We start from the raw sequence: 12,982 nt of genomic DNA on the forward strand, positions 1-12,982 counted from the left end.
TCCCTGTTCAAGAATTTGCTTATGATAAGAAATAAGTAGTTAAGGAGAAACAATTTTGATCTACGTTTAAAAGTGTGTGCTGTCAGTCAGTTATTTCCTTATGCAAATTAGGTAAGAGTTTTATAGCTGTGTGTTTGCTCCTTTTATCATACACTTAGATTCTGTAGAGGGCAGTACATATTGTTTATCCCATGAATATTGTATTTCAGTCGTTTCTTGCCAACTGATGTTGTGCACCCTCCTCTTTTTGCCCCTCACCTTAACATTTCAGCTTTTGCTAAAATTACCAAACATAATTCCATGAACTTTCAGCTTTCAATATGCAACACTGTAGGTGCTACACTCATTTAAGTGATGAGGCTGATCAAAAAGCCATTAGCAACACTCCAAAAATTTTGTAATTTGACTAAAGATTACAAATCCTAGTAGTTAAGAGGTGTCTTCCGTTGACTTGCTGCTTCGACTCTTTGCTGAGTGTGGTACAGTAATGAACTTAAATTGCAAAAACTAAAGTCGTATGGTTTGGTTCCTATTGTCACTCAAAGTGGTGAAAAAATTGGCATATCAAATATTTTCCAAAGTTTAGATATTAATTTATCCTAAACAAAACACTTCAGGAAGCCTCCTTCCAGCTTACTTCGTGACATTCTATGTGTAGTTATGTTTGATTCTTCTGTTCCCTTCACTTCTTTTGGTAGTTTTCAAGTAGGTAAAAAAAATTGTAATTACAATGAAGTAACCTGATCAAGGATTTTCTTTTCTTTTTTATACATTCATAATGTCGTAGTTGTGGTCTTAAGTCCAGAGACTGGTTTGATGCAGCTCTCCATGCTACTCTATCCTGCGCAAGCTTCTTCATCTCTGAGTAACTACCGCAACCTACATCCTTCGGAATCTGCTTAGTATATTCATCTCTTGGTCTCCCTCTATGATTGTTATCCTCCACACTTCTCTCCAGTACTGGACTGGCGATTCCTTGATGCCTCAGAATGTGTCCTGTCAGCCGATGCCTTCTTGTAGTCAAGTTCTGCCACAAATTCCTTTTCACCCCAATTCTGCTCGGTACCTCCTCATTAGTCACATGATCAACCCATCTAATCTTCAGCATTCTTCTGTAGCACCACTTTTTGAAAGATTCTGTTCCCTTCTATGTATTGTTCATGTATCACTTCCATACATGGCTACACTCCATACAAAAACTTTCAGAAAGGACTTCCTGACACTTAAATCTATACTCAATGTTAACAAATTTCTCTTCTTCAGAAACGCTTTCCCTGCCATAGCCAGTCTACATTTTATATCATCTCTACTTTGACCATCATCAGTTATTTGCTACCCAAATAGCAAAACTCATCTACTACTCATTTCCACACAAGTGTCACATTTCCTAATCTAATTTCATCATCACTTGATTTAATTCAACTACATTCCATTATCCTCGTTTTACTCTTTTTGATGTTCACCTTATATCCCTCCTTTCAAGACACTGTCTATTCTGTTCAACTGCTTTTCCGATTTATTTCCTGTCTCTGACAGAATTACAATTTCGTTGGCAAACCTCAAAGTTTTTATTTCTTCTCCCTGGATTTTAATTCCTACTCCAAATTTTTCTTTTGTTTCCTTTACTGCTTGCTTAATATACAGAGTAAGTAACATCGGGGATAGGCTAAACCCTGTCTCACTCCCTTTGCAACTACTGCTTCCCTTTCATGCCCCTCAACTCTTATATCTGCCATCTGGTTTTTGTACAAATAGCCTTTCGCTCCCTGTGTTTTACCCCTGCCGCCTTCAGAATTTGAAATAACGTATTCCAGTCAACATTGTGTAAAACTTTCTTTAAGTCTACAAATGTTAGAAACGTAGGTTTGCCTTTCCTTAATCTATCTTCTAAGATAAATCGTAGGGTCAGTATTGCCTCACTTTTTCCAACATTTCTATGGAATCCGAACTGATCTTCCACAAGGTCGGCTTCTACCAGTTTTTCCATTCATCTGTAAAGAATTTGTGTTAGTATTTTGCAGCCATGACTTATTTAACTGAAACTTTGGCTATTTTTACACCTTTCAGCACGTGCTTTTGGATTGGAATTATTGTATTCTTCTTGAAGTCTGAGGGTAGTTCGACGGTCTCATACATCTTAGTCACCAGATAGTAGAGTTTTGCAATGCGTTGCAAGCTCCGTGCTATTGATATTCATAGAGGTGGTTATCTTTTCTCCAAAGATCTTGATTTTTGTGTAGGCAGTATCTATCTTACTCTTAGTGACATATACCTCTATATTCGTGCATTTGTCCTTTAGCCATTTTGCACTTCCTGTCGATCTCATTTTTGAGACACTTGAATTCCTTTTTGCCTGCTTCATTTACTGCATTTTTATATTTTCTTCTTTCATAAATTAAAGTCAATATCTCTTCTGTTACCCAAGGATTTCTACTAGACCTCACTGTTTTACTTACTTGATTCTCTGCTGTCTTCACTATTTCATCTGAGTCATTCCATGTCAAATCAACACATCTGTTTTACCTCACCCTCTTAGATTTTGCTGAAAGTTGGTATACTTATAGTGGGCACTGAGACTAAGAAAAATACTGAATTTCAATTTTTTATCTCAAACCATTCCTGAAATATGGCTATGTAAACTTTTCAAAAACGAGTCAAAAATGTGTGAACGGACTTTTTTAAAATTGGCCTAGGAGCTGCCCTAATTGAGCTAGAGAACTGGGAAAGGTGTCATTTTGAAGCATTTTTCATGCTCTTTAGACAAAAAATATAGCTTCTAATTAATAACCTTTTTCAAAATGGTAATTAATATTTTGATTTAATTTTTTTACAAAAAGTACATAATTTAAAATTTTCAAAATATTTCCATAACTACTTCACACTGTTGTAAATCACATGGCAAAATGTAAATCTGGGATGATAATGGATTCATTGTTAAAAAAAATCATTCCGGTCTCTTGTTTTTCACTAACGCCCTAGTTTGATGAAATTGACCTTTAACAAACAGGAATTTCTTTAAAATATAAAATAAGAATATTTCTGAAGCAGCGTAGTCTTCTTGAGTGGAATATGCAAAATCAACATTTGTGATATTATCTACTGCCCACTCAAATAGATCTCGTGCGGTTTGGATCTGATTTTGGTATGGCCTTTGCACACTTGCACGTGCTGCCAGTCTCTTTACTGAACCCTCTACTCCATCACAAGGCCCTTTCCCATGTTCTGTGGCTGAAAAGTGCCACTCAGCTTTTATGTTGAAGTCTTCCTCATGAAGGCAAAGGTTCAGGAAGTTTTTCTTATTTTTATACTGAGCGGCAGAACCGTCAGAATAATAGTATATCTTTTTTGGGATCTTTTGAAATTTATTGTTAGATATGAAGTCAGCTTCTTTGAAAGGAGTAAACCACAGTTGTATTGTGCTCCAGGCAATCAGAAACAATGACAAAGCTCATATGCTCAATTTTGTCTTCCTGTTTGTAATATATAACAAAAGGATGAATGGTAATCTGTTGTCTTGTCCAGTGGAAACTCTGAGCTTCATCCTGTAGAAATATACTATAATTTTCTGAAAAATCACATATGACAACAAATTCAGATTCCATAAGGTTTTCTCTTGTGGAGTTAAGGAATGTTCGTTGTTGCTTGGCAATGAAGTCATGCCGAATCAAAGTCGACATCTTACTGCAAAATAAATCTATGAATTCTTCAGAAGTTTTCTGAACAATTTCCAGATTACATCGGTCAACTGACATCCACTGTCGGAACTGAACTTGTTCAATTAAGTTTTCATGAAAAGAGTCTTTTAAAATTTTAAGTATGACAGTTTCTCCTGGGCAGTATTCACAGTTTCCCATGTTGCAATCAACTGATGATGGGTTGCAAAGCATTTTTGCAATGCACTGCTTATAATTGTTTAAGCTGCTGTTTGTTACTGTATTTAGTTTGGCATTTTCTATCTTTAATTTTATGTTTTGGTGAGTTGTGCACACGCAGAAAGTGTGTGTGCCACTCCGGCCAGCTAGTACACAATGTATTGCTCTCAACCCCGCAAATTTAGATAAACCTATTTTTATGTTAGGAAACTTGTCTTTAAAATGCGTGTAAGCTTCTTTAAGACTTACCAAGCGGGAAAGCACCGGCAGACAGGCACAATGAACAAAACACACAAACACACACACAGAATTACTAGCTTTCGCAACCGATGGTTGCTTCTTCAGGAAAGAGGGAAGGAGAGGAAAGACGAAAGAATGTGGGTTTTAAGGGAGAGGGTAAGGAGTCATTCCAATCCCGGGAGCGGAAAGACTTCCCTTAGGGGGAAAAAAAGGACAGTGTGTGTGTGTGTGTGTGTGTGTGTGTGTGTGTGTGTGTGTGTGTGTGTGTGTGTGTGTGTCCCTTAAAACCCACATCCTTTCGTCTTTCCCTCTCCTTCCCTCTTTCCTGAAGAAGCAACCATCGGTTGCGAAAGCTTGTAATTCTGTGTGTGTGTTTGTGTGTTTTGTTCATTGTGCCTGTCTGCCGGTGCTTTCCCGCTAGGTAAGTCTTGGAATCTTTGTTTTTAATATATTTTTCCCATGTGGAAGTTTCTTTCTATTTTAAGCTTCTTTAAGTTTACACAAAATAAGTTTTTTTTGATATTTTTGTTTTATTTCCACGTGTTTCTGTAATTGTCACACAATCTTTAATACCTGGCATTGCCCTGCTAACTTCATCATTTTCATAAAATGAGTGTACAGTTTTGACAGTTTCTGTTGGTAAACACTTCCCTGGTTTTGGGTTTGGACCTTCCATGAATCCTTTCTCTTCCAAAATTTTTTTGGACTGCCGAACAATGTAATTAGGAGCATTACATTCCGTCATTATTTTCTTGACACTCCACTTTTCAGGTAAACTTGTAAGAATCATTAGTTTTTTTGCTCTACTTATAGAATTTTTAAAGTTTATTTTAAGATTTTCAAGAACGGATCCATCAGTATCAGTATCTGGCGAAGAAGTTTCAGGAGCAACAAAAAGTTTACTTGTCATTGATGAGATTTTCTTCACTTTTGATTTGGCGTAATGCCTAGATGTTAGTTTTCTCTTGTCAATTGGGGACTAACCTAGTTCTTGAAGTGTTGTGTTAAATGTTTTAACAGCTACTGCAGTTGGAGTGAAGTCAGGGTCTTGGTCTCAGGTGATTGATTATCTCTGATCCAGAAGTTTCTTCTTCAACACTTTCATCACTGATGGGCTCTGGTGTATTTTTCAATTTGGTTGCACCTCTTCTACATTTATCACAAATCTTGGCACCACTTGGTATCCCTATGTATACGGTCCTCTACTGACGTACTACCTTAAAGGTCAGTTCGGTCAAACTAGGGCCGTTAGTGAAACACAAGAGTCTGGAATAGTTTTTTTTAACAATGAACCCATCATCATCCCACATTTGTATTTTGCCATGTGATTTACAACGGTATGAAGTAGTTATGGAAATATTTTGAAAATTTTCAATTATGTACTTTTTGTAAAAAAATTAAATCAAAATATTAATTACCATTTTGAAAAAGGTTATTAATTAGAAGCTATATTTTTTGTCTATCACTGGAAAGAGTATGAAAAATGCCTCAAAATGACACCTTTCCCAGTTCTTTAGCTCAATTAGGGCAGCTCCTAGGGCAATTTAAAAAAAGTCCATTCACACATTTTTGGACAGTTTTTGAAAAGTTTTTGAAAAGTTTACCTGACCATATTTCAGGAATGGTTTGAGGTAAAAAATTGAAATTTGGTATTTTTCTTAGTTTCAGCACCCACTATAAGTATACCAACTTTCAGCAAAATCTAAGAGGGCGAGGTAAAATTTTTATTTAAAGTGTGTTAATTTGACATGGAATGACCCATCTCTCGAAGCTACCCATTCTTCCTCTACTTTATTTCTTTCCCCTGTTCTTGTCAATTGTTCCCTAATTCTCTCTCTGAAACTCTGTACAAACTCTGGTTCTTTCAGTTTTAATCAAATTGTGGTCAGAATCCACATCTGCCCCTGGAAATTTCTTACAATTGAAAACCTAGTTCCTAAATCTCTGTCTTACTGTTATCTATCTGAAACCTTCTATTGCCTCCAGGCCTCTTGCACGTATACAACCTTCTTTGATGATTCTTAAACCAAGTGTTAGCTATGATTAAGTTATGCTCTGTGCAAAATTCTACCAGGTGACTTCCTCTTTCATTCCTTTCACAATAGTCCATATTCACCTACAACTTTTCCTTTTCTTCTTTTCCTACTATCGAATTCCAGGCCCCCATTACGATTAAATTTTCATCTCCTTTAACTATCTGAACAATTTCTTTTATGGCATCATCATGCATTTCTTAAATCTCTTTGTCATCTGCGGAGCTAGTTGGCATATAAACTTGTACTGCTTTGGTAGGTGTGGGCTTTTTTATTGATTATTAAACCAACCCCAGTATTACCCCATTTGATTTTATATTTATAACTCTGTATCACCTGACCAGATGTCTTGTTCGTCCTGCCACTGAACTCCATTAATTACCACTATACCTAAATGTAACCTATCTATTTCCCTTTTTAAATTTTCTAACCTAGCTGCCCAATTAAGGGATCTGACATTCCATGCTCCGATCTGTAGAAGGCCATTGTTTTTTCTCCTGATCATGACATCCTCCTGAGAAGTCCCCGCCCGGAGATCTGAATGGGGGACTATTTTACCTGGCCGGAATATTTTACCCAAGAGGACACCATCATCTTTTAACTATACAGTAAAGCTGCATGCCCTTGGGAAAAAATACAGCTGTAGTTTCCCCTTGCTATCAGCTGTTTGCAGTACAGCACAGCAAGGCCATTTTGGTTGATGTTACAAGGCCAGATCAGTCGGTCATCCAGACTGTTGCCCCTGCAACTACGGAAAAGGTTGCTGCCCCTCTTCGGGAACCACATGCTTGTCTGGCCTCTCAACAGATACCCCTCCATTGTGGTTGCACCTATGGTACGGACGTCTGTATTGCTGAGGCACACAAGCCTCCCCACCAGTGGCTAGGTACATGGTTCATGGGGGGACATTCATAATAGCATAGTTATTTTTGAGTGCTGTCTACAAATAGATAAAATTAAATTTTAGTTTGTACCTTAAGACAAGGCAATTATTTTCAGAAAGATCCTCCATCTGAGAATTTATAATTGAGCATTTCATAATTTCACATTTGACAAACAAATTTATAACATGGTTTTGTGGATCATTATGTGGGTAAAAAAAAGTGTTATGAACTGCTTGTACACTGTTATAATTTTTACTGGTTGGTTGGTTTTTGAGGTTGAAGGGACCAGACTACAAAGGCCATCGGTCCCTTATAATTTTTATTATATGAAACAGTGGGTCTGTGTTCCATACAGTACCGTTTGTTGAAAATAAGTCTTCAAGAGCCTTTTCAGATTGTTCCTGCAGCGTTGTGTCACACATCTCATCTTAATTCGCTTCCGCATTTCTTTCCACAATATTGTCATTAACAGTCTCATGTTTATGTAGTATATCAGTATATTCCTTCCTCATTTGTATCTTTGCTTTGCTTGTTATTTTGTTTCCATCTGGACTCGTGATCTTCACATAGCTTCTTTCCTCCAAACATTTCTTTACTTTTCATTTGTGTGGCATCATATTTATCTGTAGTCACGCAAACATCTACAGCTTTGCATTTTGCTGTAGCTATTCTTTATTTGACAGTTTGCACTTCCTGCCAGTCTCATATTTTAGGTACGCATGTTCCATTTTATCTGGTTTCCTTGCTGTACTTTTATATTTTCTCATTTCATCTCCTGTGTTACCTGATATTTTGTGGTGGTCCTCTTCTTTTCTGCCTAGTTTATGAATAGTACTAAAACTCCTATAAACAGTATGTGCTTTGGTAATTGTTTATGCTGACTGAAATTAACATGATCATGTAGTAATATTTTAGATGTGTGAATGTCATCACAGTGATGCCACATGTTGTTTACTTCCATTATTTGTTTTCAATATATGTGACATTATCATCCTGTAGTACTGAATAGTATTGCAGTTTTCACATCCACCATTATATGGGCATGTGCTGTAGTCACCTATTAAATTTATCATTCTTTTGTAATGATTTAATTATCTGTTTACTAGGCCCTTGTGGATGAAATAATAAAATGCTACAAGAGCGATACCGCCACGGGACTGCAAGTCACAATACAGTTCTTTGTAAATGCTTGTTCTTCTCAAATCAGAGTTGAAGATTATGATTCAAAAGATTTTGAGAACATAATAAAAAGCATGGAAGAGGATGTTATTAAGGTTCGTATCTATGGTCTAAAATTCTGAATTTATGGTGAAACACACACACACACACAAAATAAGGAAGGGGGAGGGTTGAAGAAAAGGTTCTACAACAATTCGACAGCGTGATATTAAAAACAGTTATTAGTGGATAAGAGTAAGAGGAATTGGGAACAAAATGATACTTACTAATTCCCAGAAAAATAAACCCAGTAGAAAAAATGTTGAAATCTGTGTGAAATCTTATGGGAGTTAACTGCTAAGATCATCAGTCCCTAAGCTTACACACTACTTAACCTAAATTATCCTAAGGACAAACACACACACCCGTGCCCGAGGGAGGACTCGAACCTCTGCCAGGACCAGCCGAAACCCAGTAGATCAAGTGGACCACTGAAGAGCATGTAGTCCAACATAATTAAAGGGCCTACTCATCTCCTAATTTGTTTTCAGCTAAAATGACAAATGAAGTTAGTTAGTTAGTCATTTCTAAGTCATGAAAATGTTTTTCTCAATTCCCAAATATTCCAGGAGAGATTTTCAAAGTTGTTGCCTGTTTATATACAGAAAGAAAAAGCAGATTTGTTGGTTACCTAAGAGTGTTAAACATTTTCACTAAGGGATCCACCTAGTGGAAACATAATCAGTCATCATCACCCCTAAAGACTAGTAAATTTGAGCAATATCACTTAACAGCTGAACTGCATAGCAACATAAATTTCAACAAAGGCAGTGGTATTATGCAGTGAGTCATTGTATTTGGAATTGTCAGATTGCCCAAGAAGTAGCAGACTGAGGGTCTTTGGCAAAAAACGTGACAAAATGAATTAATGGTGGTGTACAGCAAATGCTTTCTTTTGTTATTGTGTTCAGTTCCCCTCCACACTGCCCGAGTGTATTAAAGGCCCTACATACACACACTGACTGAGTGGAGGGATTTGTGTGCAGCCTACATAAATCCCGACCAACTTCAGTCAGTTATAGTGCTATCCTGTTTCTCTTGCTAGTTGTAAATTCTTTATAGTAAATTCACTGAGGTTATGTTAGAACAGAAAGGAAACTGTTTTAGAGGTAACAAGGCCAAGAGAAAGCTGTGGACAAAGAAACAAATTCATCCTTGCCCTTTTACTTGAGGAGCTGGAAGCCAATAGTTTTAACAGTTTTCTAAGAATGGATGAAACATACTTTTCAGAGCTGTTGAAAGTCATGAAATTATTCTTAACAAAAAGGAATTGTCATAAGAGAGGCTGCAAACTGCAAAGAGAGGCTCTTAACTACATTATGGTTTCTAGATGCTGGCAGAAGTTCCTAAGACCTCAAATTCATTGTAGTTGTAGCCCTATAATTATTATTTAAAATGATTCCTGAAACCTGCAGCGTGATTTATAGTGCCCGAGGAACTACAGCATTGTAGTTTAAAGAAAACAAAATAAAACAAATTATATTCACATAAACTTTATTAATTTATTTTTGTACGTGGTATAAAAGATACCTTCTGTATATTTAAGAAACTCATTTCAATTTAGAAGCTGAAAGACTACAAATACTGATGCCACTCATCATCTAATGAATACAGCACCAGATACGTAGAAAATGCAGCATTTAGCAACTGTTAGACCTATAAACAGGGTCGGTCTGAGAACATTTTTTCATGCAAGCAGCATATCATCTGGCAACCAGGTCACCAATTTTCTACACGAACACTACCCCCCCCCCCCCCCTCCCCTACATCCCACACTCCACCCCACCTCCCACACCCCTCCCCACTGTTACCCCATCCCTTGCCTTCCTGCCTCAGATATTAGTTGCTGTTCCTTAGGCTCTTGGTACGACCTTTATAAATAAATCTACATCTGATGACTGTGGAAATGGGTCATTTTCATTACCAATTATGATACACCCTGTGCACAAATCTTGCCCTAGGAGTACCTCTGGTGTCCCTCTCCCCTCTCAGCTTGGCACACCAATCGGTAGCTTGTGTTACTGGGGGCTTAAAGTGGCCCTGACTGTAAAAATAAAATTCTATGGTTTATTCTTCAAAGCAGAAGATATGGTATAGGCAAAATTTATTAAGACTTCTAACAGTGAAGCAAGTGTGTTTTATGAATAAAAACTCTTTAACTTTGGTTTTTACATTTCATGTACAATGTGTGTTGGAAATGAAATCGTAAGTGTATTCTGTCTGTATTTCAGTTTTTTTCATTTCTGATAAAACTAAAACCTAATCTGTCTCTGTTTTGACCTTTATGTTTCATTTGTGAACACTGAAAGACCTGAGTCGAAACAAGGCCCCCGGAGTAGACAACATTCCATTCGAACTACTGACGGCCTTGGGAGAGCCAGTCCTGACGAAACTGTACCATCTGGTGAGCAAGATGTATGAAACAGGCGAAATACCCTCAGACTTCAAGAAGAATGTAATAATTCCAATCCCAAAGAAAGCAGGTGTTGACAGATGTGAAAATTACCGAACTATCAGTTTAATAAGCCACAGCTGCAAAATACTAACTCGAATTCTTTACAGACGAATGGAAAACTAGTAGAAGCCGACCTCGGGGAAGATCAGTTTGGATTCCGTAGAAATACTGGAACACGTGAGGCAATACTGACCTTACGACTTATCCTAGAAGCTAGATTAAGGAAAGGCAAACCTACATTTCTAGCATTTGTAGACTTAGAGAAAGCTTTTGACACTGTTGACTGGAATACTCTCTTTTAAATTCTAAAGGTGGCAGGTGTAAAATACAGGGAGCGAAAGGCTATTTACAATTTGTACGGAAACCAGATGGCAGTTACGAGTTGAGGGACATGAAAGGGAAGCAGTGGTTGGGAAGGGAGTAAGACAGGGTTGCAGCCTCTCCCCGATGTTATTCAATCTGTATATTGAACAAGCAGTAAAGGAAACAAAAGAAAAATCCGGAGTAGGTATTAAAATCCATGGAGAAGAAGTAAAAACTTTGAGGTTCGCTGATGACATTGTAATTCTGTCAGAGACAGCAAAGGACTTGGAAGAGCAGTTGAATGGAATGGACAGTGTCTTGAAAGGAGGATATAAGATGAACATCAACAAAAGCAAAACGGGAATAATGGAATGTAGTCGAATTAAGTTGGGTGATGCTGAGGGAATTAGATTAGGAAATGAGAAACTTAAAGTAGTAAAGGAGTTTTGCTATTTGGGGAGCAAAATAACTGATGATGATCGAAGTAGACTGGCAATGGCAAGGAAAGCGTTTCTGAAGAAGAGAAATTTGTTAACATCGAGTAAGGATTTAAGTGTCAGGAAGTCATTTCTGAAAGTATTTGTATGGAGTGTAGCCATGTATGGAAGTGAAACATGGACGATAAATAGTTTGGACAAGAAGAGAATAGAAGCTTTCGAAATGTGGTGCTACAGAAGAATGCTGAAGATTAGATGGGTAGATCACATAACTAATGAGGAAGTATTGATTAGGATTGGGGAGAAGAGAAGTTTGTGGCACAACTTGACCAGAAGAAAGGATTGGTTGGTAGGACATGTTCTGAGGCATCAAGGGATCACCAATTTAGTATTGGAGGGCAGCGTGGAGGGTAAAAATCGTAGAGGGAGACCAAGAGATGAATACACTAATCAGATTCAAAAGGATGTAGGTTGCAGTAGGTACTGGGAGATAAAGAAGCTTGCACAGGATAGAGTAGCATGGAGAGCTGCATCAAACCAGTCTCAGGACTGAAGACAACAACAACATTTCATTTGTGAAAAGTATTAGAAATAAAACTTAAAAACAAAAATATAGTAGGTTGATGGACTTCTATATGTCTTTTGCTGTCTCTGTGTGCCATGGATTTGTTAAAAAATTAAACAACATCGTTTCTTGCATCTCTACTGCTATATTCCTCACACAATGTGTCTCACAAACATCTCCAGTGAAGTGACAAAAGAGGACACTCTAGTTCTACACATGGCATAACTAGTTGGGTGAAGCGGTGATGTGTGGGCATGTGGGAGGGGGGGGGGGGGGGGGGTGTCGGCTATTTGGTGGTCATATCCAAATGACCGCCTGACAAGAAATTGTCAGTCGGTTGGCCAAAGCACTTACATAAGTTCCATTTGTTGGTCTGTGTGCATTTAGTGCCCTAGGCTGCCTTTCTATTGTTTAAGGTGGGCTATTCCAGCATGGACTCTCCTTACACCACACGGCATTTTGTTTATTCAGCATTGTCGTGTAATCATTAGTATCAGTTTTGGAGTCTAATGTTGCATAAGAGAAAAGAATAAATTAAATACATGATAAACAACTTTGTCGATATTTCCTTTTTAGAATCACGGCAAAAATATTGGGCATCAACGTGTTTGTGACATTAATGTGAGGGTGCTCTTCATTCTGACTTCTTGAAAAAAAGATATTTTACTCTTGTCGTGAGTGAGAAAAGTTACTCACAACATTATATAGGCCTATTCCTGAATGCATTTTTGTAGCTTGGAAAATATTTTAGCTGTAATGAATGACAACATATCGAAAATTTCAGTGCTTTTGGTATCTGTCTTTTACTGGAAATCTTATCATTTAAGAACTAGACAGATAGCGGTGAATTGTCAGAGGCATCTAAAGGGGAATACTGAATAATTTCATTTCCGTCTTCAAGTATTCTGATCAGTTGGTGTCTTGGTTCAAAACAGCATATTCAAGTAATTTTAAAGAAACCAGATGGCAGAAGAG

The 12,982-nt window shown here is 37.4% G+C and overlaps 1 protein-coding gene across 1 annotated transcript in view; it reads left to right on the forward strand.

Moving 5' to 3' along the window:
* Positions 1 to 12,982, forward strand: part of LOC126278687 (cohesin subunit SA-2-like) — a 381,965-nt gene that overhangs the window by 1,469 nt on the left and 367,514 nt on the right. The window contains exon 3 of the mRNA XM_049978948.1: positions 8,136 to 8,303. Within this exon, the coding sequence (XP_049834905.1) occupies positions 8,136 to 8,303 (168 nt within the window). The remainder of the gene's footprint in view (positions 1 to 8,135; positions 8,304 to 12,982) is intronic.

The sequence above is a fragment of the Schistocerca gregaria genome, chromosome 6 (assembly GCF_023897955.1).
Source record: "Schistocerca gregaria isolate iqSchGreg1 chromosome 6, iqSchGreg1.2, whole genome shotgun sequence".
In the NCBI taxonomy this organism is placed as follows: domain Eukaryota; kingdom Metazoa; phylum Arthropoda; class Insecta; order Orthoptera; family Acrididae; genus Schistocerca; species Schistocerca gregaria.